Raw genomic sequence first — 25,447 nt, forward strand, 5'->3', positions numbered from 1 at the left:
CGGAGGAAAGCTTTGTATGTGGTCAGGAGCTAAGGTGTGCCAAGGAAGGACTTTGCACGATGGAGGATGAACAGTCGGTGACTGGCTTTGGAGGCCAGCTTGGAATTGTGGCTTTCCCAGGAAAGATCATGGCAGGAAATATCATCCCAGAAAAGATCTTTAAAAATGCTCGTATTCAGATCCGAGTTGTCACCAAAATCTAATCAGTTCTGCTTTGTCACACACCCATCCTGTCCACCAACTTTCACCCATAACTCTGAGATGTGCTGCTCACCGACAAACAGATAAACAGGGGTGAAAACACAACCTTGGCTGGCAGATTAAAAAAAACAAGCAAAACAAACATTGAAGTCTGAGAGAGTTTGTTTTTGTCTTTGGGATTTCAAACCTCACTGGAGTTGTTAAAAGTTTTACAAAGCAACTTTTCAAGCTCTGGGGGCAAACCAGTGCATCAAGTAGCTATTTTGATCCTTCATCGGATACAGCTTGGCGACGTCTTGCTGCTTTTCCATTTGGCCTGGGATGACCGAGGCCTACTGCAAGAATAACTATTACCAATTGACCCAGGCCCTCACGTATTTACACTGAAGTGCCGTGTAGCACTACTTGAGGCTCAGCTGAAAGGGAAGAGCTGAAAACTGAAACCGATGGCATCAGGAGAATGTAGAATTAACCTTTGTCGATATATATATATATATACATACATACATATATATATACACACAAACATATTACAGTGGCTCTGAGAACAATCTATATTAAAGTATCTCTGCACGCAGATGTTCACTGGCCAATGTACGGACTGATTACAATAGCATCTCACGTCCCGTCGGGAACAGGCGAGGCCAAAAACCACGTCGTTGAGAGAAGTCACGTGTTTCCAAGCCTGAGGCACTATCGCGTGGATCAACTGGAAGCAATTTAAAAGAGGTTGTTGGATTCACTACGTTCCATAATGGAAAAGCAACAAGGCATGCCAAATCGTGATGCAAGACACAGGCCAGCCTGCACTGGTCCAACGATTGTGAAAAAGCAGTGCACATTGTTTGGGAGAAGACCTCTCGGAGCATCTTGCGCGCTCAAATGCTCGCAAGGTGCGGGGAGGGTCACCAGGCAACTGGCAGTCCATGCAACAGCAATGGCTCACTGGAAGCAAAAGCTACCTGCTGTGACAACAATGTCCCTAACATAGAAAGCACGAGCTTTTGAGCACAATATTCCTCGATTCTGCAAGTTATTTTGCCATCACGACCTTGCCTCCTTTATGCTGCACTCAGCTCACTATTATTGGGTCTCAAGTTATTACCTTAAGCCTGGTGTTGGCTTAGTGGTTAGGGTGGCTGGCTTGGGATTCTGGAGTCCTCAGTTCGAGCCCTGTTGGCTGCTGAATTTACACCAAGTGGGGTCGACTCAGCCTGTCATCCTTCTGAGGTCATCAAAATGAGTACCAGTATACTGGTAAAGGGGCGCAGCATCAGCGGCACAACCGTGCTCCAACAAATGATAACTACTTGGCAGCCAAGCTGCCATACACAAGAACAGACTTATGTTTTCATCCACTGCCTGCTTGTCTGTGAGCTTGATATTTCGAAAAGTTGTGGACGGATTCAGACGAAATTTGGTGGATGAGAAATTTGGTGGATGAAATTTGGTGGATCAGATGATTAGATTTTGGTGAAAGTCCGGATACAGATCAAGACTATCAGTGGGATGAAAAGTGCAAACTGTTTAGCCTGGTGGAGGTATGTGCTCTCCCGAGTGCAGATTTAGTTTTTATATGCGTGTATTTAAATAAATGCCATCTTTTACTGGAAGCTTTTTGCCCTTTTATGCATTAATGTAAAAATATAATTTACAATGGGCGAACCACTGCAAATCACTCATGCCATTTTCTTACCTGCATCTTCATTCTGTTCTCGTATGCTCGATAAAACATGCCAGCATCGCTTAAAAGAACAAGTTCTAAAAGCATAGCCGCCCGGTGATGATTAAACCCAAACGATTTATGGAAAGGTTATATCAATATATCAATATCAATATCAACGATCATTAGGCAATGAAACAATTTTTTCCACAGTTATCCAAGGATCATGGAGGAAATGGCACATGTATTTAAATGGCAGGACAAGTCATGAGTTCAGATGGGAACAGGCTATATTATAGATCGATTGATTGCAATGACAAATGCTGAGAGCTCTGTGTTCGTGAATGAGAATGACATTAAATTTCGAGGAGTAACAATTAAAACAAGCCTTACTCTTTCGTTTGCTGGCATCCCCCGTGCCTGAAGCAGCATCATGGAGGAGGATCATTCCGAGAGTGATGGCAGCATCTAGCCCCACGTCAAGGATGTGACATGGTACAGCAAAAATGCAAACAGGCACGTTACATTCACATTGGCCTAGCCAGTAGTCTCCCATTCAGCAGTTCCAAAAAAATTAAAGAAATAAAAGAGTTGGACACAGATTCGACTTACTTATGCTTTTCTCAATTTTTGTTGCAGTAATGATCCCAATAACAATAAAATAACCAGTGGATTTTTTGTTGTTGTTGTTGACCAAACAACCTCTTCAGAAGGTCCACCACGTTCATGGCTGAACAAATCTGTGGCCACGTGTTCAGTTTTTTTGACGTTAATAAATCAATAACTCTTTAACACAACATATATTCCTGCCTCATCCGAAGCATGACAACAAAAGCTTCACCAAACGATCCTCTTGAGGTTTGCCTTTCAATTTATTTATTTATTTGACTTTTGATATTCTTGGAACTAGGATAGTCTGGGAACACGAAAAGTCACATTTTCTCATACTCCCAACCATAAAGTCCAACATGGTCTCCTTCCCCTTTGGACAAAAGATTAAAATCCTCCCTCCCCAACCCCCCCCTCCCCCCGGTTAGAAAATTGATTAAAATTAAATTGCTCGGTTTGTTTCATGGTCTCAACATTGCCTTCCCTAGGTTTCAGGATGACAACAGCAATGGAAGGGATGAGAATGGGAAGGCATTCATGTGGGTTTGATACCAAAGCGGGATAACAATCCCAATTACTTTGAAAAAGAATTATGAGGCATCGTGCAATGCACTTTAAAAGAACAAATAAGAATAAATAAATAAATCCTCCTTTGTTATGCATTTTGCAAACACTGCATTTGTATCAAGTGTTCTTTTGGCCAGATTTTCAGCTATTGGATGACCTTTGAGTTTGATGCAGAACACTGCACACCAACAGTGGTGGTGCAATTAAAGTGCATCATTGGCAATTGATACCTGGGAGAAGAACCCAACAAAATAAAGAAAGAAAGAAAGTGATGAACTATAAATTGCAATCAAATGAAATACCTCCTGTAATTAACAGTGGGGGGTGGGGGGGGGGACAATGCTTGCATGTCGGCAAAGCAAATGCACAAAAACTGAATGTCACATCAAGGGCAATCGATTTATTACATACATGGACCAGCAAAAAGAAGGGATGGAGGGCACTAAAATGGGAAAATTAAAATTGAAAAAAAAGGGAAAGGATGATGGAAGAAGCAGAAGACGACGACGAAGAAGAAGAAGCAGAAGCGGAGTACATGGAAGTGCAGGAGGAATGGGAAAGGTGGTGTTTGTAAAAGGGGAGGGAGGGGCAGAGAAGGGAAATTTATCAAGTATAAATGGAGACAGAGGGGGGGGGTATCTGTAATATTTGATTACATCATAAATAGATGGCTCCTTATTTTCTGGTTTCAAACAAACAAACAAAATTTATGTGCAAAACCTTCTGCACATTTGTTTTCTATGAACTACTTTTTAAAATGTATTGTTATGGATCTGGAAACCATTTGCATTCAACATACAGGTCCCAAAAGTCAGTTATCCCATTAAGTATATGTGTAGTCAGATCCCTTTCCTTTTGTCTCGTGGGAGGATCAAAAATGTGCATTGCGACTTCTTTTAGGTAGGTTATTAAATCTTTACATCCAATGAACAACCAACAACCATTCCATTCCCCATCAAGTTCCACTACCCACCCGCTGTCTACAAAGCACTCTGACTTGCCAATACAGGGTGTTGCAGCTGTTCCTTGCCGCTTCCACCAACAATGTAACTCTTGCACGACGGCCTGTGCAACATTGATACTGTTACTCGTCAAGTATGAACCCGCGTGGAAGACTGGCTGGGGTTTCCCGGCAGGGGCCGTTGCAGCGTTGATACTGTTACTCGTCGAGTGTGAGCCCGTGTGGAGGAGTGGCTGGGGTTTCCTGGCAGGGGCCCAGGCCCCGCCCCGGAAAAGTGGGCCGTAGGACCTGTCCAATCAGAGGCGGCCAGCGAAGTGTGTTCACCAAGGCCCCTCCCCGCTGAGGGAGGTCCATAAATTCCTGAGCTCTCTGAGCCAGGTGGTCTTTTTGATGTGTTGGGTGGTCTTTTGAGGTCTTGGAGGGTCTTTTTGAGGTCTTGGAGAGTCTTTTAAAAGTTCTTTTGAAGAGTTTTTGGTGGGTGTCGAGGCGGCGAACGTGTCTCTGCTGACCCTCTACGAGGAAGGGTAGAGCGACCCCGACCCCCCCTCCGTGGACCCCGGACATTCACCACCCGAGCTCCACCACAAACCGAGTCCCACACGTGTGACTGGGGACCAAACCAGTGACCATTGCCAGGTGCCGCATCACGGAGCAGGCCCTTCCTCAGACAGTCAGGTACACCACCGAACTCTGGCCCCAGCTTGTCTCTCTCCACGGCTGCGAGGGTCCAATAAAGACTCTGGGTTTTTCATTTTGTGTGTGTGTCTGTGTGTGGGCCCGTCTTTAAGTAGAACTGAATAAATGTTTTTGGATCATTATAAATACTTCTTGCATATTTGCGTTAAGTCTTGCTTTGCGTCTTCATTTACTGTAAATAAAACTTGTTAGAAATGCCCCCAGTTCGTTTCCATCCCTTCTTGCATTGGTCCAGCATGGTTCGGATCTGAGTTTACCGCGTTTTTATACCCGATAATCCGTTCATTCCAGCCAGCATGGCTTTGGCAGTTTCCGCTCGGCTGCACCCGAACCGGAGTTGGTAGTCGGTAGAGTGACCCGGTTCGAGCAAGACGTGCCGAGGGCGTGGTTTCCCCGGTAGTCGAAATCGTGTAGTTAATTAGGTAAATTGGTTATAGACAAATAGACTACGCTACGCGGTTGAGATATTGGCGACCACGTCAGTTAAACGACCCGCCGGCTCGCAGAGTTATCCGAGCGACGGCCTACAATTCCGGGGAGTTTTGTGGGAGACGACGCAAACCTCACCCACCTAGTGGTCGTTCTCACCACCGAACCCCGGCCCACAACAGTATATTGAAATTTTGGCACAACGACGAGCTCCACAAAAGAGGAGGGCAGGTTTACAGACCAACAGAGGATCGATTAAAGGGTAACAGAGAAACAGACTTTGCACATGAGTGGATGAGTGGCAGGAAGTAAAGGGGCAGGAAGCGGGGTGGAGATGGATCATTGAGAGCAGAAGAGAGTAGGGGTGGGTATCGGAGAGAGCATGAGGAGAGGATGGAGAGCGCTCTTGAAAGACTGGAGGGAAGGGGCAAAAGACAACAAACACAAAATCAGTTCCCCAGATGAGAGATTGAGGAGGTAAACAAATCATTCCACCATTCCATCCATTAAATTTTTCAGCCCAAACATAAGGTTTAGTCTGACCAATGGGCATCTGACCAGAAGAAGGATACTGAGCAAGATGACAATGTGAGTCTCAGCTACAAACTGAGCTTGACTGCTTCCGTGAATGTATGCCTGAAACACAGGGAGTTTATGGGGACAAACAGGAAACAATGAACGGTGACATCCATCAATAGAAGTTAATAAGTAAAGGAAGTGTGGTCTTGGGAAAGGGTGGTGGGGGAGATGAAGAATTGGTCACAGGATTTTGACTGATGGTGGAGGTTTGATTACAGATTTCAACATACCAAGACACTGGCACTGTGGCTGTCTGCCTGAGCTGCAACATTTGTCAGGGAGTAAAGGGCATAGAGGTGCACGTGCCATACTCACCACTTGGCCTGTTTGGGGGTTCTTGTGGGCATACGGCGGTCCACGGATGTGGTTCCACATTTGACCAGATGTCATGGCAAAAACAATGCACTGGGGAAAAAAAACATGGAAAAATTATTAAAGAGCACTTCAAGAAAAGATACAGTAAAATAATAACCTTCCCATTGCACTGTCCATCAGTGAGTTGGAAGCAGGCCTTGGAATGTTACTGGTTTGTGATCGGTATTCGGTTGACCCTGGATTGGGGGTGGGGGACAGAGACATGGCTGGTTCAGAGGGGAAGGGGATGGACATGGTGATTGGTCAAGTGAGATCAGTCAGCAGGGAGAGGAGCCAGCAATAAAAGGGCATGCTTGCCACTTGTGAGTTGATCTGTTTTTGTCTGTTTCGATCTGTGCGTCTCTCTCTGGCCCACTCTTGTCAGTGGAACAGTTCCACACCTCCTGGCACTGACTCTTTGGTCTTCTGTCTGGCCTCGTTCGTTGTACCAACATGCACAAGTTCTGTAAAAGCCTGGGGTTCTTCACCACATGCTTTCCTTTCCAACTCACCCAGTTCATTGTGCGAATGAATGCTCTGTATGTGGCTCCAAAGACACGGTATATTTCTCTGTACAAATTGTTTCATAATAGGTTGGTTTTTATGCCTGGGATTTCGTTCCATTTGTCTTGTGAAATAAATAATTTATTTCTAAAGAGACTTGGTGTGCCTTGCGATCCAGTCCTTTTGCAACGCCGATGGTATGGGTGAATTGATTACCCTTTTTCTATTTTTTGTATACATTGTCGCGGCTCGTATGAGAGGTAACACACAGAACGCACAATAAGGGGGGCAGAAGACAAGAGGGACGGGAGAGGGAAGGACAAAACAGTGGGGGAACAGAGACGTTAAGGAGATCTGCAGAAAGGAGAGAGACGGGGCGGGGAACACAGGGTATACAAGATGGACATTACAGGAACTTTCAGGACCTTACATGACAGAGAACGTTTGGGAAGGAAGGCAGGGAATTTGAAGGTGGGTTTGGGGTGTATTAACGGGGGTAGAAAAGTTCGTGGTTTTGTATGGGGGAGGATAAGAGGTGGTGGTGAACAGCTGTTTTGAAGACCTGGAGGGAATAATGAGTTTGAAGAGAGTGTGAGAGTTGATTCCAAACGTGGCGGAAAAAAAAGAAGCATGAAAGAGTGAAGGTGAGCAGTGATTTATGATTTTGTTAGTTTTACCAGAAAGGGGTTGCTGGCGGACCTTGAGCACCCTGTGGAAATATGGGGGGGGGGGACATGGACGACATATCGCAGACAGAACGGGGGGGGGGGACGAGACTGGATAGGAGACAGAAGAAAGAAAGACCACCGACCTGCCTGTGGTGAGAGAGGGAGAGGCCCAAAGACTCAGTCAGCCTCATTGCGGGAGATGCCAATGATCTGAAATGCCTTGGTTTTCACAACATGAAGCCAAAAAAGGTGAGAGGGAGGAGCCCCAGCCCAGAGGGGAGAGCAGTACTCCATCAGGCTGTGGACAAAGGGGAGAGCAGTACTCCATCAGGCTGTGGACAAAAGCTTTGGAAGTGGTCAGGAGCTCAGGTGGGCTGAGGAAGGACTTTGCACGGCAGAGGATGCCCAATCCGCGACTGGCTTTGGAGGCCAGCTTGGAAATGTGGCTTTCCCAGTAAAGATCATGGCAGAGAGTGAGACCCAGAAGCTTGAATGAAAGGACTTCAAGAGGATTGTTGAGAAAGTGGATGAGAGGGGGGAGGAGTTCCAGACAGTTCTTTTGGAGAGACAGAGTGAGAGTGTGAGATTTGTCAGGATTGAAAGACATGTTCCACGTGTTGGACCAACTTGTGATTTTATTCAGATCCGCAGAAAGCGAAGAAGCTGCTGCTTGCCTGTATGAGGGATGACAGATGGTACGACGGAGGGTAGAGTAATCGGCAAAGAGATAAAGAGGATTTCACAGAGAGTCAGAGAGATCATTTATGAAAACCAGAAAAAAAACTGGGCCCATAATGCTCCCTTGAGGATCTCCAGCCTGGACAGGAAGAGGGGATGAGAGAACTCCATTTAGGACCACACGTTGACTGCAACAGGAGAGGAAGTCTGTGAGCCATGAGTGGAGATGGCCTTGGATACCATAGGAAGAGAGTTTGGTGAGCAGGGCAGGGTGCCAGACCACATCAAAAGCATGCGATATGTCTCTGGATTCATGTCTGGCATTGAGGACCCTTGGTATATTAAATTGGTATTCATGGTGGCGGTACTCTGCTTGGTTGCGGTACTCTGCTTGGTGGCGGTACTCTGCTTGGTGGCGGCTGCATCGAGGCGGAGGCGCGAGAGGATGTCTGCTGTCCGTGGGAGACATTGGTCGCTGTGGTGGCGAGCAAAAATTGACAGTAAGATGCCGATGTGAACCAGCACGCAGACCCGAACAAAGGGGTGCGCTATTCATGCCCCATACAGTGCAATGGTAGTATGCTATTGTAATCAGCACGCAGACCCGAACAGAGATGTGCGCCAAGCTTGGCCCATACTGTAAGATGGATTGAAGGAAAGGATTGGATAAAATTATTTGGGTTGAAAAGAGCGCGCCGCGTGCGTCCCGTACGGCGTTGGGATTTAATGTATGGTTCTACTACTCCCTTTGACACCGTATCTTGCAGCGGAGGATTTTTCCATCATGTAGTTTATGCTTCCTTCAGTCTCTGCGAGGACATTCATAGGTGGAGGGTGTTGCTGCGGTTTTCACAGGCGGCTGTCTGGGTGCGGTGCCTGCTTGGATTTATTTCAGGAAAAAGAGGAAAAGATTTGGTATGAAGATAGAGATATAATCAGACCTAACTATGAGACCCACACAACACACTTTGTCCCATTTGACCCATTAGACATGAGGGAAAGGTCTAACTGCACGTATATTAATGAAATAATTGTCTGGGGACCACTGTATGATGGATGCCATTGCTTTAGAGGCATACGGGTTCCAGAACCGCAACAGTATATATATATATAGTTGTAAATTTCCACCCGCCGGCGTGCAGACGACCGCTTCTAGCCAATGGCGACCGCTCTCGCCCATCGAACGGACAATCTAGTCGCAGCTTTCGGAACAACGCTGAAATCCCGCTACGGGTGTGTTTTGGATGCACACCACAGCCGAGTCAACAATCTACCCATGTTCCAGGGTCAATCGCCGAATTGTCGATATACCTAATTAATCGCGCGGGCAGACTACCGAGAGACTGTACCTCAACAGGGCCCGCTTGAAACGAGCCGCTTAAGCAGCTCGCTTCATTTTGGGATAACCGAGCGGGGTATTTATCGCGCAGCCCCGTTGGACCCGATCACTTTATCGGCTATTAAAAAGCCAGCTATGACTCCGAACTCAATAAGGCAGTTCAATGAAGGAAAAGGACGTGACGAACGGGTTAACATTCACACAAGCACATTTATTTGCACACATATATGGTCAAAGCAGCAATGCAGGGATATACAAGCAAGCAATGAATGGGGGTAGGGACAAGACGCGAGCAAGAAAAAGAACTACTACAGTTCTATTAATTACGTACACTTATACAGTTCCACCTACGGACATGGCGCCACAACGTTCATGCAAAGAAACAAGGAAAAACCCCAGGAAAGACGAGGGGTAGACTGGACCTCTTGGGTCATTATGAGCACGGAGCTGTGTTGACCGTAGAAGCTCCGAGAGGCCGGGCTGGTTACCTTCACCTTTGTGGTTCCTCGCTGAGGCGACCCGCGACGTCCCGTCCTCGTGGCAGCTGGCATGACCGCGGTTAGGCCCAGGCCTTGTCGGGCGTCCTGGTGATTCGGGCCCAGCCGGCAACGCCTCAGAGGAACGAACGGGTCTTCTGCTCTCCTCGAGTTGATGCTCTCTTTAAGAGCCCGTCCGTCCCTCAGCGCCGCTCTGACTGTCCCGAAGCCCGATCACCTCGGACCATTCGGTGCTGGCTGGCGACCTCTCTCCGGCTCTCCCCACATCCCGCACACGAACGCGCAGTTCTGCGCGGCACGGCAGGCTTGGCTGCGCTCCCAGCTCCCGTCTCCTCGGCGAACCCAGACCTCCACTGGACTCAAACTTGATCTTCACACCAATCCAAACCCAGACCGACTGACTATGAGCTTGGCGCTCTGCGCGCTTTTTTATAGGGCCTGTGAGGCGAGGTTTGATCTTCGATCCCTCACCTCTGACCCCCCGCTGGCTCCGCCCCCTTTGATCTCCTGATCTGATTGAGGCGAAGCGTGGAGCGAGCGGACGTGGCAGAGATCATCGACGCTGGCTCCAACAAAGGAGAGCGGACATGGGTGAAATCACCGTCCCTGCTCAACGAGGAAACCCCCGCGTCTGTTTGTGGCGGATGCTGTTCGCTGGGAGCTTGCCATGGCTGGCGCAAAGATGGCGGCGTTTGCGGAGTTGAAGGTGAGGCGATGGTGTTCGTTGTTGGTTATCGGGGGAGATGTGGTTTAGGAGATAGTGGCTGTGGTTGGTGTTGTGGAGAAGGGTGGTTGTGGTTGGCATTGTAGAGAAGGTGGTTGTGTGAAGGCGGTTGTGGTCGGCATTGTGGAGAAGGTGGTTGTGGTGGTTGAAATGCGGTTGGTCCAAAATAACGATAGCAAAAGAAAAACGGCTACCTCAAAGATCACAGCCCTGCACACGAATAAATCCCTTTAAACATCGGTAGGGAAATCTATCTGAACACAGACTTATCGACATCACTGATCTAAGGACCTATATGGTGCTCTGTGAATTTCCACAACCATAACAATATCTATATATATATATATATATATATATATATATATATATATATATATATATATATATATATATATATATATATATATTGTTGTGGATTCTCACCACTCCAGTGTGCGGACGACCGCGTTTAGCTAATTGCGGCCGCGCGCCCACCGACCGTGGCAATCCAGTCGCAGCTTTCGGATCAACGCTGAAATCCAGCTACGGGTGTGTTTTTAAAGCACACTGTAAATCAGTCAACTTTTCTGTCCAGGCGCGACAGGGTCCGATCGCTGAATTGTTGATTTACCTAAGTATGCGCGCAGACAGAAATGCCAGGGATTTACACCTCAACGGGACCTGCTTGGAAACGAGCCGATTAAGCAGCTCGCTCCGTTCGCGATTTGCCGAGCGGTGTATATCGCCAAGTCCCACCGGATCCGATTACTTTATCGGCTACTTAAGAGCCAGCTAATATCCCGAACGCAATACGGCAGCTCAATTGAGGGAAAGCTGTTAAGCATTTCTTAAGAAAGAAAGCATTTCTCCAAATGACCCATAGTTCTGCGCGGCACGGCAGGCTGGCTGCACTCCGACTGCCCTCCGCTGGACTCGAACCCTGGCTCCAAGCTCCAGACTTCCACTCGCTGCAGCTCCCCGACAGACTGCTTGCTTGGCGTTCAGTGCGCCTTTATATGGGGTCTGTGAGTGAGTTTGATCTCTCACCCCTCACCTCTCACCCCCTGCTGGCTCCGCCCCTTTTGTGATTCTGATCCGATCTCTTCGCGAAACGCGGAGAGAGCGGACGTGGTAGAAATCATCAACCATGCGGAAGTTGCAGGAATCATCAGCCATGGAAAGCGGAAGTTGTGGAAATCATCAGCCCCCGCGTCTGTCGGCGGAGATGGCGCTCGTCCGTGGGATTCGCCATGGGCGGCGAAAAGATGGCAGCGTTTGTGGAGATGAAGATGGTGATGTTGTGGTTGCTCTGTGGTGGGGATGGCATGGTTGTTGAGATAGTGGTTGTGGTTGGTGCTGTGGTGGGGATGGCGTGGTTGTTGAAGTAGTGGTTGTTCCAAAATAAAGATAGCAAAGAATAATGGCTGACTCAAAGATCACAGCCCGGTAACACGAATAATTCCCTTCAGACACCGGTGGGGAAATCTAATCTGAACACACACTTATCGACATAACTGATCTCTGGGAAGCCTGAATGGTGTTCTGTGAATTTCCACAACCGTAACACTATATATATATATATATATATATAAATATATATATATATATATATATATATATATATATATATATATATATATATATATATAAATATATATATATATATATATATATATATATATATATATATATATATATATTACAGTATACACCTTTTTTATTAATGGCACACACCTCGAGATCGGTCAATTATGAAATTAGTAAAAAAAAAAGAAAAAAAAAAAAAGAAAAAAGGTATGGCATGTCTGAAACAAATAACTCCGCAAAGCGTGTCCAACACGTCTTTGTGGAGTGATATTGTGTAATGAGCAATGTGGACAAGAAAAGTCAAGGTTGAATGACATCAATGCAAGAAATAGCACCGTGCAAGAGTTATTATGAACTACATTTCAAACATTCAAATAAAAAGAAAGTTTTTTGATGTTGATGCAAGAGAGCTCACGCCGATGCCCTCCTTCGCTCCCTTCACCAAATGCCCCTTTACTGCACGGTAATGTCAGCCAGAATAAGAAAAATTAAATTCACCACGGAGTTCCAGTTTAAGGATTGCAAAAAAAACCCCAATCATTTAACACCCAAATTTTTAAACCCACCAGCAAGGCGATTCCCCAGCCGGTCTTATTGTAGAGAAAGTCGAGGTTGTTCCGCCGTAAGAAAAGCAGACCACCGACAAGCGTCATAAGCAGCATCAATGCGACAGCTCCGGAGTAATTTGGTGGACGAAAGACTCGAAGCTGCAATGCAAGCAAAGAATGCCAAGTCAAATCAAGCAAATCTCCTCCAACCATTATACAACACTGATATTCCCCCGATTTCCAAGGTCAACGGGAAGAAAGAAAGAGCAACAAGGATGACTACACTGCCCTGCAGCACAATGCACATACACAAAACAGTCAGTGCATCATCTGGAAATGGCAATTAATCAAGAAAGGTCTCGATGAGAAACGAATAAAGGCATAACAAAAGGAGGAGGAACACTTAACAAGATAAAGAGAACCAAATTGTCAGGTGGATGGACGCACATGCAAAAAATAATCCAATAAATTAATCAATGACTGTCACGAATAAGCATCAGCTGTGAAGATTGTGAAACCCAAATGAGGTTATGGACAATCTCAAGTGCTCAAATGACTGGTGACCTTAAGGAGGGAAAGGAAGAGAAAGGAAGAGGGTACAAATGAAGGAGTAAAAAAAAAAAAAAAGGAAGTCAATGGGGAATATGAAGGGTGGGTGGTGGGGGAGGGGGAACTGAACGAGTAGGAAAAGGTAATCATCTCAGCCACATACCACGACCTCAGTGCGATCTGTGATCCATTTGGCCAACTGCTCGGCCATGATACCATTTCGTTGCAAGTCGAAAGTGTCGGCGCGACGAGGCTTGCCTTTTGGTGGGAAGTGCATGAATGTTGGAGCCGAATTCATGTTCAGCTAACAAAGGCACAAAAACGGTAAAGAGCTTTGAAAGCAGCACGGCAACATATAAGTTATATTAATGAAATTTACCGCAGCAGTACAAGGATCAGGTCTGGCAAGAATACTTCTCTGAAGGACTATCATCTCACAAACGGTCTTCAAAAGAGCAAACGAGGCAACAATGCAAGCATCAGCAATATTATAAATAAATAAATAAATTTTAAACAGTGATCCAAGTTATATTAATTACAAGGATGTGAGAATATCAGGAGACAATGGACAAACACACACACGGTATATGGGATTTGAATCTGAGTTCCCCAGATCATGAGCAGAGGTTCAGATGAGGACACAAACAGGTCAACCTACAACTCCAAACGCACAAATTGTGCTCGTAGACATTTCACTTTGAGGATGTTTGACATCCCACCCAGTAGTTTCCACCACCTGCCCTCTCACCCATGTCCCACAACCACCAGTCAGTTCATGATCAAGAAATACACCGTCGCATGGTCGTGCACTCCAAGAAGTACATACAGACAGGAAATATTGACTTCCACCATTTGGAACTGGAATAGAAGCTTCAGGCCAGCATCCCAATGAAAACAGTTTCATTCTCAAATATGTGTGCCGTTCCTCAGAGGGACGATACACTGGCCGTCCCATCTGCCAGCTATCACTATCGCCGACACTCTGGAACAAATTGCAAATTCCTGCTCTCACCTATTGGTATGCCAGAAATACTGCAGCATGTCACTTCAACCCAGTCTACTCTGATGGCTTCTTTATCACAGGCCATGCACAGCAGGCTGACAAGTGGCTAGAAAACGATTTTCGTTTCATGATCGAGGTGCTACTTGAAATTTGGGATTTTGAGACACAACTATTGGACTCTGGGCAAAAAGTTCTCCATGAGATTTCTGCTCAACGATGCTGTGCGGAGTCTCAAAGATGACCACCTACGTCCAAAAAGGCACTTTTTGGCATTTTGCCCAATTTAATGTACTTACTCATGGCTTCATGACTACTGATCTCAAGGATAAGAAATTCAGGGAGCACTCAGATATCAAGATCAGAAATACTGCACTTAGGTTATTTGTTATATTTGAATAATTATCTATCGTATTCATGACTCCATGAGAATTGCATTTTGAAACTTGAAAATGAAAATGAAAACATATCGTCGAATCCCTGGAAACATAAAACAAATTCATAACAAATTCAACGTTTTCAGTTTTTTGGAGAAGATATGTGCATATTACTGAAATCAATGCTGGGTTGTTTGTAGAAAACAAAATGTTAGTGGAATAAAAATAAAATAAAACTAGAACTACCACCTCATACCTGCTGGCAGTGATGACCGGGTACCAAGCTGTCCGGCTTTGATACAACACGGGACTGACGAGTTACGGACCGATTAACACAAAGTGTTTTAATCAGGCATGAGTGAGTCAAAAAATATTAGCTGGAAAAAAAACGATGGGCCGAGGCCGAAGGCCAAGGCGAAAAATTTTTTAGGCCGGGTTTCGGGGGCCGCCCAGGCCCCCGAACGCTAAAGGTTCCAGGTGTTCTCACCTGCATTCTACTGCATTTCCTGGTCCCTTTTAAGAGGATTGTGCATAGTGTTGTCCTTGTTAACAGGGTAAAATCACTGAAGACAATCATTGAAGACATGAAATTCATCTTGCAAATTATTAATCAATGTTGTAATGTAAATTGTCGTCAAAATTCATTGTATAAATCATGAATCAATCTGTAGGATAATCTTTCATTGTCTTTATAGCAAATTAAACAAAGTTGACAATAATTGATACCAAGTTGCATAATAAGTTTGCATAATAAGTGGACAATAATTGATACCGAGTTGCATAATAAGTTGACAATAATTGATAACAAGTTGCACTAAAAGTTTGCATAATAAGTTCACAATTGGTAACACTGTTGCATCCACTAGTTGTTGGGTTCTTGAGTCGATAATGTCGACAGGCGCCTAACCACTGAACATTGTTCACTTCTTTGTCTTTTGGTTCAGGTTGTGCTTTTTCTTGCTTGCATGGTGGTGGGAAAGTCTTGCCTTCTTTGCAGCCTTCTCAGTCAGTTCTTTGGTCTTGCGCTTGGTCAACTTACTGAGAGCAGCTGCACCCACTTCTCGCCTTCTTTCTTCTTCTTTGTCCCTCCTGTCTGCCAGTTCTGCCTTGTAGGTTTTGTAGGCTCCCCTCATGTTCTTGCACAGGTCTAGGTCTATGGGACTGTGCAGTTTGTCAGTCCTACTGTAGTACTTCACTGCAGTTTTTCCTGATGATCGAAGATTGTACTTGACACCCATCACTGCGCTGTAGGTCTCCATGTTTAGTCGGTGTGATCTGACATCCAAGACATCTCCCATGAGATTGAAGGCACTCTCAACTTGTGGCCCATGGAAGCAGGACAGCAGAGCCTTCACCATTCTTGAGAGAAGGGGGTACTTTCCACCTTCAAAGACCTTGGTCCACCAGTCGTCGATGCGAGCAGACTCATCTTCCTGAGCTGGTGGCAGGCTAGAGTCGATCTGGAAACTCCGAACCTTCAGTTCAAAGGCATCACATTCCTCTGGTGCAAGGACATTTGTCACCAGGCATGGCAACTTCAGGAGCTGCTCGTGGCTGACAGTGTGCCCTCTGCTGAGTGGATCAATTGCTGAGGCACTTCTGAGGACAGCATTATGCAGGGGCATTTTCTTCTGGAGGTACTTTCCACATGTCACATCGGCCTTCTCCACACTCTGCAAGAAGTCATGCACTTCTCCATCTCCACTACCGGTAGTGTTGACAATCTCAGACACACCAACTCCAAGAAACATCTTCTTAACTTGTAGCAGGTTGGCATTCTCATCCAGGTCGAGGGTCTGAAGTCTCTTGCCTGAGGATGGCAGCTTCTCAGGTTTGACAAAGCAGGCCATGAACTCTCAGACAAGGTTCACCTGCTGGTCATTGAGCTTGTGGATCAGTGGGGCCTTCATCTCAAACAGGAGGACGTACTTCTTCAGCAGCGGGAACACTGATGTATAGAACATCAATATCAGTCTCATCAATTTGTTCTTGTGGAAGACTCGCTGCAGTATACGCTCCTTTCGTGCCTTGCCATCTTTGGTCATATTCTTCTTCTTCAGAACATCATGGATCTGGCGTATTCTCTCCTTGGCTTTTGTGTCTACGTGCCTGCGATGGTAGACCTCCACAACCCGTGACAAGTAGTGTGTGCGATCAGCTTGAGAGAGGAAGCCAAAGTAGAAGACAACAAAGGCATCCCACAGCCGCAGAGTGTCAACACTGACATCATACACAGAGAGCCACCTGTGACTGACATACCGCTCTGGCATGGTATACCTGACACCAATCAGCCCACAGATTTCCTGCAAGAACTGCTTTAAGTCAGGTGACCACTTGAAGTCATTGTCGATGTCAGAGAGCATGCGCTCTGCGAAGTTGTCGAATGGGCCGCTCAGCTTCTTGGACGCATTGTGAGCATGGTGACAGGATTCCCCATCTATGTCCAACATATGTGGGGCATTGTTTTCCCTGATGCAAACTTTGACTTCTGACTTGGATCCCCGCATGACTGAGCAGGAGTCCATGAGAATGGATATGCAGTTCTTCCACGGTAGCTCATACTTCTTAAATAAGTCAACCAGTTCCTGGTGCAACGAGGCACTGTCCACTTTGATCACAACAAGGGACTCTAGATGCTGCACTATGACCTGCTTATGCAGTGGGCTGTAGTAACTGGCCAGGACACATAAGACCCTCTGATGGTTTGTGCTTGTTGACTCATCAATGTTCAGAGAGAAGTATTCCCTCTGCAGTGCTGATATCAACTGGTGATGTACGGTATGTCCTAGTCCAAACCTAAGCTTGTAGGAAGCAGATGTCCTGTCCATTGTGAGCTGACCAAGGGCCTTTGCATCCAGGTTGAGTGCTTTGGCCAGGCTTATCAGTTCAGGGGCAAGGCTGAATGATAGGCTGAATGGTAGGCAAGGACCATGGCTTGAACATTGGATACCTTGTCACCTATTGGTACAGCAGGCATCAGTGTACAGGGGATGGGGGCAGTAGAAGCAGCAGTGCAAGAGGTAGCAGAAGGTGAGGAAACACCTGGAGAAAAAGCAAAACCCAAAGCCAATGCAGAGTAAAAAAAGAAAAGCCAATCACCATTTATAATACATGCTTCAGAAAGTGAATACAGTGACCGGTACAGTGATTACACTAAGCCTCAGACTATTAGTCATTGCCAGGTGCTATTGGTAGTTAACAAGATTGACCCAATTCCGAGTTGTGGCTTGCTTGCCAATTAACATAATTTATTACTGTATTGAAAGTGCACCACACCACTCTACACTACATTGACAGCATAGATGTCTACTGTGTACATGTATACTGATAACTGTACATGTATAAAGCCCAAGGCAATATTTACCAGGAAGACTGTAATTGGATGCCCGGATTCTCTGAATATCACGATGCTTCTTACTCTCTGCATGGGATTCCAATGACTTGTACCCAGTCCTCCATAAACAATCTCCTTTGAGCACCATGTGCATACAGCCTTTCCTGGCTGGGCTATCTTTTGAATGAAAGCTCCACAAGCCACCGTACCGCATGGCATACGCTCCAGCCATTCCCACTTCCAGGAATTCTTGCAAGTCTTGTCAATTAGTGCAGCCAAACAAGCATCACAATCCCGGGACAGCCTTCGGCTACTGAATGCGGCCATGTTTTCGAAGCGACCTTGGCCTTGCACACTCGGAACACCACGCCTCAAGCTCGATTAATGCTGCTGTGACAGTTTCAGGAGTAATGCGGCGAGGTGGTCCGAATGTTATGTTAATGAATCTGGCAATGACGTCAGTGCAGAGTGCCGGGAATCTGTATTAGGGACCTCGGAATACTTTTTTTTATAAAGATCGTCGGCGGCGTGAAATCACTCCCAACAATTAACTTAACCCCCACCCCCCCCCCATATCCCCTATTTTTTCTCAACGGATTTGTGCTTAACTCAGGAACGTTCCTGGGTGAATAAATTCGCGGAATTTTCTCATGCCGGGTTTTTACGTATGCAGTTAGCCATTTTTCCTGAATACATAGTCAGTATCAATTGCATTGGTGTTTAAATAACCTGAACACAAAGTAATAAATGTGTGGGGAAATGTCACCGTGTGTCCACAGGGTAAACCGGAACTCCACCGAGCAATACAAAGGCCCCCATACATCTCTCTAGTATGTGGGATTGATGAGGTATGGACCCAATAACATGCCGCATTCAATCTATTATGTCAGCAGTTAGCTATTTTTCCTAAATACATAGTCGGTATCAATTGCATTGGTGTTTAAATAACCTGAACACAAAGTAATAAATGTGGACACCATCGGTGCGGAGCGTAAAGCAGGATTCCCCCCGAGTCTAATGAGGCCCCACAAGTTTCTCTACGAAGCGGGATTCACAAGCTATGGACCGAGGAACAGGCCACATTTCATCCATTTATTATGTACACAGTTGACCATTTTTCCTTAGGCCATCATCGGTATCAATTGAATTGCTACTCCTGTACTCTCAAGCGCATGCGGGCTCAACCAAGTGAGCCTTAGGCAAAAAAAAAAAATTCTAAAAGTTCTCAGATTCAAATAATTCTAGCTGCCAGACCTTGTGGCCAATCAGATTGAAATTTTAAATATACATTCCACATGTCCGCTAGATCACAATTGTGAAGTTTCACATTGAATGATGGAGCGGTTCCAGAGTAAACATTATTTAATATTTTTTCCCTTCAATACAATATGGCTGCCAACCAATGAGATCCTATCAATTATTCATTAACAAACATATTCACTACCCATGGAGAATACGATTGTGAAGTTTCCCCTTGATCTGACCAGCTGTTCTGGAGAAGATGTTTGAAGGTTTTCGGGTAAATTCAATATGGCCACCAAACCATGTGACCTATCAATTGGAAATTAACAAACTTGTTCAAGCATGTCTGGGGGCATATGTGTGTAAAGTTTTGTCTCAATCTGTTCAATCGTTTCGGAGAAGAAGATTTTAAATTTTCAATCCAATATGGCTGACGAACAACGTAACCTATGACATCATAAATATAAATTCTGCCTCTAATGGAGTAGTGGATCACGATTGTGAAGTTTCATGTTGATCGGATAAGGTGCATTTTTCTATCTAAAATGGCCACCAACCCATGTGACTTTTGATGTCAATTTTTATCATACATGCAGCTATGGCGGTAGATGATAGTGGCAAACTTTGGCTTCAATAGGCCAAGTGGTTCCAGAGAAAACATTATTTCATATTTTTCTTCAATCCAATATGGCTGCCAAACCATGTGACCTATCGCGTATTCATTAGCAAACTTATATCCCCTACCCATGGAGAACACGTTTGTGAAGTTTCCCCTTGATCTGGCCAGCCATTCTGGAGATTTTTGACGGTTTCAGGGTAATTCAATATGGCCACCAAACCATGTGACCTGTCAATTAGAAATTAACAAACTTGTAAAATGATGTCATGGGGAATGTGTGCGTGAAGTTTTTCCTCAATCTGTCCAGCTGTTCTGGAGAAGATTAAAAAAAAATTTTCAAAACAACATGGCTGCCGAACCACGTGACCAACGACGTCATATTTTTTTTTTTCTCTGGTGAATTGTTGCGTAGATGACGCTCAAGAAATTTCAAATTTTTCCGATGCAGCATTCTCCCTGTCACATTTTCACCAGGATATCACTTCACCGATGACATCACAAAAAAATCACACGTTTTCCCCAGGAGGAGTTCTTACCATGTGCCAAGTTTCAATTTTTTTCCATTTTGCGGTTTCAGAGATACAGAGGTCCAAAGTATTTCAAAGGTGGCGCCCGTACCACGTGACCTATGATAGCATACTCAATTGAACATTATGACATCAAAAAAGATATTCTATTGTGAAAATGTTGTGTCGATCGGACTTCGGGTGCTGAGGAAATGAATTTTAAAGCGAAGAAACCCCACAGATTGCCAATGGAAGAAAATAAATAAATAAATAAACGGAAGAAAAACAATAGGTTACGCAGCCTTGTAGGCTTGCTACCCTAATAAAATGTAATGACAGCGAAGTTGATGACGGGGTTCATCGCAAATCCCCATGCTTCCCACCTAAAGCAAAGTGAAAGCAAAGTTTCCAGACATGAAATCAGAGCCGTTATCCTCGACATATCATGTCCCTTCGATATGGTCTGGCACTCGTCCTGCTCACCATACTCTCTTCCTATGGTACCCAAGGACATCTCCACTCATGGCTCACAGACTTCCTCTCCTGTTGAAGCCAACGTGTGGTCCTAAATGGAGTTCTCTTATCCCCTCTTCCTGTCCAGGCTGGAGTTCCTCAAAGCAGCATTCTGGGCCCTGTTCTTTTTCTGGTTTTCATCAATGATCTCTGACTCTGGAAAATCCTCTTAATCTCTTTGCTGATGACTCCACCCTCTGCCGCACCATCTGTAATCCCTCAGATCAGCAAGCAGCAGCTTCTTCCCTCTCTGCAGATCTGGATAATATCACAAGCTGGTCAAACATATGGAACATGTCTTTCAACCCTGACAAATCTCACACACTCACTATATCTCTAAAAAAGGACTGTCTGGACCCCCCCCCCCCCCACCAACCCACATCTACTTTCTCAACAATCCTCTTGAAGAAGTCCTTTCATTCAAGCTTCTGGGTCTCACTATCTGCCATGATATTTCCTGGGAAAGCTACATTCTCAAGCTGGCCTCCAAAGGCAGTCTCTGACTGGGCATCCTCCGTTGTGCAAAGTCCTTCCTTGGCACAACTGAGCTCCTGACCACATACAAAGCTTCCATCCACAGCTTGATGGAGAACTGCTCTCCCCTCTCAGCTGATGCTCACACCTCTCACCTTTCTCAGCTCTACGCTGTGGAAATCAAGGCATTTAGGATCATTGGTATCTCCCACAATGAGGCTGAGTCTTTGGGCCTCTCACTCTCTCACCGCAGGCAGGTTGGTGGTCTTTCTGTCTTTTCCAATCTCCTCTCCGGTCTCGCCACCCCCCTGCTTTGTCTGAGATATGTCCCCCCCCCCATGTTTCCGCATGGTGCTCAAAGTCCACCAGCAATCCCCTTCTAGTAAAACTACCAAAGTCAAGAATCACTGCTCACCTTCACTCTTTTATTCCTCTTTTTCCCCACCTTTGGAACAAACTCCCACACTCTCTTCAATCCCACTCTTCCCTCCACGTCTTCAAAACAGCTGTTCACCACAATCTCTTGTCTTTCCCTATCATTCCACCCCAAACGCACCTCCTTCAATTTCCCTGCTTTCTTTCCTGAAAGTCTTGATCATGTCCTTCTTGTATACCCCATGTACCCCGTACCCCACCCTATTCCTCTCCCTTCCACAGATCTCCTTATGTCTCTGTTCCCCACTGATTTTTCCTTCCCTCTCCAGTCCCTCGTCTCTTGCGCCCCTTGTTGTGTGTTTATGCGTTAGTTAGCTCATATATGAGCCTCGACAGTGTATACTAACTAAATAAATAAAGAGACAGCAAAGAGTTCCAACAGGAATCCATCCATCCATCGGCACCTATACTCTGTGAAGTGCTTTGGTGCTGCCTAAGCAGTCTCCTTGGCTATTGGACACAATCCTGGACGGGTCGCCACTCGGACACAGTATACCAGCATGCTGGTACTCATTTTGCCAACCTCAGAAGGATGACAGATCGAGTCAACTCCACCTGATATGAATTCAACAGCTGGGTGGGATTTGAACTGAGGACTCTCAGATCTCAAGCCTACCATTCGAGTTTGACCAGGAGCATATATCTAAGTGTAATGGCATAATCTGCTAAGATAACAAACCAATCAAACATACTGTCATAATTTTGGAACACTTGCCCTAAGGGGAGAGCATACATGGACATGTTAGTGACCCAAGGATCAGTTATTTCATTGGTTTTTGCATATAGTCCTTGGTCCCTTAGTTAGGGACTGTATTTTACCAGTGTAATGTCTCCACCCTCCCCTTCTGTTACTTTCCATCATTCATCCTTCACACCATCATTCCATTTCCCTACTCTGCTTTCTCAATCCACCAATTACCTCCCCTTCATCAAACATCCTTTCAACAATCCCTTCTTCACCCCATCGGTCTTGCCTTCGGCTTCGCGGCCGTTCGGTCGTCCCTCAGTACGGTGGAATTCCTCTGTGTTCCCTCCATTCGCGCATTGTTAAATTTGGCAGATTTGACCCGTCTGTGGACTTTAACCCATCTGGTACTCCCATATGCATGTTCATGTCGCATCTCACATGCATGTTCATGAAGCTTGGTGCACGTCGTGGCCTGCGAGGTGCGGCGCTTCTTGTAGGTGTGGTACAGTGCAGAACAGTGCAAGTGGGCATGACGCCAAAGATAACTCGCCTACTTGGTCTGGGCACCAGAAGCTGAGGCAGAGGAGGAAAAGTCGCACACCTAGCTCACATATCTGGGACGCCGGAAGGACTCGCCTTCTGGGTCTGGGCACATCTGGGACATGGCTGCGTGTCCCCATTGCGTCACATCGCCACTGCCCATCTTCTCCATCCATTTTCCTCCGCATTCTCTTGTATATTTGGGCTGTGTGAGGTGAGGGAGGAAGGAAAAGGCTGCTTTTCTTTTCTCCATATGTTACTTTTATTTTATTTTCAAGTCGTTCCTATTTTCTTCTTCTCCCCTGAGTGAATAATGGCCGAGTCTTTTCTGCAAGTGAGATTGAATAAGAATAGTTGTTATGGTTTCATCTGCTCTTATGTGCCTTTTTCCTTTGTTGCTTATAAATACTTGCTTTGAAATGATTGCTTGCTTGTGTGTTTGTAATAAATAATTGTTTGTTGTTATTTACAATCCGTCTCGGTTGTTTTTTCCTTTATTGGTCCGACAGTGCACAAGTATAGTTACTGTAGATGGGAAGTTGTACCCCCAATAATTTGCTTTGTTAGCTGGCACACACTCAATAACGCTCGGCAGTAATCCAAGTGTGCGCTGAGGGCATGTGACCCTAATTATCCGGCTGTCCACAGGTAAGATGTCAAGTGAAGTAGTGTAACCCTGCATGGATTGGCTGTGCCAATCGGCATTCATGGTTGCCCAGCAACATGCCGGTGTGTGGAGTGATCTGTGCCCCACGGCCACAGGACCGGGCATTTGGGAGGGACCCAAGTATTCCCCCTCTTGGCAGTCCTCGAACCCCAGATCTGCGACAATACTAATTGAACTAGTCGATGACATAGGAAGGTTTAATCATAGTCCCTTTCATTACTGCTCTAAATAACACTGCTGTCAGTGTTTTTGATGAATCCGTGCAATTTTGACATTTACTGATGTCCGTACATGACAAGCCGGAGTTTTGACAAGAACACTGCCCTGTATAGCATGTCGACTGTTTACAGGCACAGTTGACAACCTGCATGATCATATCCGGTGCAGGATCTTGAGTCATCCAAACAATTTGCCAGCCATGGACAATCGGAGATTGAGTATTGATCATGGGTGCACACCTGTGAATAGCCGCTTGATGACATAATTAGCCTCTATAATGTGTTAGTGGCATGCTCTGTTCACGTGGTGACGATGCCAAGCAAAATACTTTATAATCGGGCACTGTTCGCATCAGCAGGTGAGGTTTCCCCATAAACAGCACAGGCAAACTTCTCCAATATTGTCTCAGTTTCAGCGGCAACTTCGAAGTCGCTCACCACTTGAGCAAACCTTTGCACAAATGCCTCGTTTTTGGATAGAGCAGGAAATGTTTTCCTCTTGCCCTTTCCATAAAAAAGCACTTATGGAATCGCACCTGATGAACTCATGAAAACCAAACAAACTTCTCGACAAATCTGCATCAACAGCAGTTTCCTTGCGTTCAAGAGTGATCACATGGGCACGATTATCGAGGCCAGTCAAAAAAAAAAAATTTGGCCAGTACTTGTGGACTCACAGAAGGGGCGATCACAGCTCCATCAGTATCTGGACTGTGAAGAACGTGTTATTGCGAGTGGCACTGGCATGTTGTGCATGGGGGAGCAGACGGATGTCGGCTCCCTCGTGATCACTCCGTAGCTCATTCACAGACCGTACAGATAATTGGGGGAAGTCCAAGTTGAACACGTGACTCTCTTCCAAACGAGTTACAAAAATAGAGCAAACTCGTCTGAGATTTGCAAGCATGATAGAGCACCAAGTCATGAAAAAACAAATAAATAAAATAAAATTAATCGAGGGCTTCCTTGTCATCACGGAAGGTAGAATGCATATTGACAAATATTACAGCATTATTGAAGGAACCAACTGAATCTGATCGATGCACTCGACTGCCTTCTATTGAAAATTGTGATTTGTAATAACTGTGGTCATTAATTGTAATTAAGCAGAGTGCACATGAGAGGTCAACCTTTCATTTGTGCAGCACAGACTGCATCAATCCTCTTTCACTTTCTTACTGAGAAATCCCGCATATTGTAGGAACACATTTTTTGGTACCGGACTTTGGACGCCACACAGACATGCTCTCTCGTGTGTACCAAAATACTTTCATGTCTTTTTTAACCCAGCAGCCTCGATCAAACGTTCTGGAATATATACAAATAATTCTGAATGTTAGATGAAATTTGATGGTGACAAGACTAGGTATGGTTCTGACAGACAGAAGGGTTGCTGGGAAAAAAAAAAGAAAAAAAAAGACTTGCGGATATATCTGCTGTGACTGTTTCGGATTTAACTAGGGGACCGCGCTTTTGTCCATGTGCCCAGTACGTGTGACCTGACACCTTCTTACAAATAATGCACAGCCATGGCAGAACACGAGAATGAGATCAATATACACCTGGACCTCATTTTTTCTTCTTTGGAGATGGAGAAATGTGAGCTTTTGAGGCGATTGTGACAGACTAAGCAAATACATCTGCAAATCCCTTCCTTGGTGCCCTGCAATGTCCCTGACTGCCAAGAAGCAATCAGTGAAGT

At 45.5% G+C, this 25,447-nt stretch overlaps 1 protein-coding gene across 3 annotated transcripts in view; it reads right to left on the bottom strand.

The window, feature by feature from the left end:
• LOC147011082 (dolichyl-diphosphooligosaccharide--protein glycosyltransferase subunit TUSC3-like) overlaps positions 1–25,447 on the bottom strand; it is a 73,699-nt gene that overhangs the window by 19,626 nt on the left and 28,626 nt on the right. For all 3 annotated transcript variants that reach the window (XM_085858756.1, XM_085858755.1, XM_085858754.1), the window contains exons 4-8: positions 13,296–13,436; positions 12,602–12,742; positions 6,021–6,110; positions 5,699–5,762; positions 2,258–2,332 (exon numbers count right to left, since the gene is read on the bottom strand). In XM_085858756.1, coding sequence (XP_085714882.1) covers positions 2,258–2,332; positions 5,699–5,762; positions 6,021–6,110; positions 12,602–12,742; positions 13,296–13,436 — 511 coding nt within the window. The remainder of the gene's footprint in view (positions 1–2,257; positions 2,333–5,698; positions 5,763–6,020; positions 6,111–12,601; positions 12,743–13,295; positions 13,437–25,447) is intronic.

The sequence above is a fragment of the Eptatretus burgeri genome, chromosome 16 (assembly GCF_056783735.1).
Source record: "Eptatretus burgeri isolate ZD-2024b chromosome 16, Ebu_testis_v1, whole genome shotgun sequence".
Lineage (NCBI taxonomy): Eukaryota > Metazoa > Chordata > Myxini > Myxiniformes > Myxinidae > Eptatretus > Eptatretus burgeri.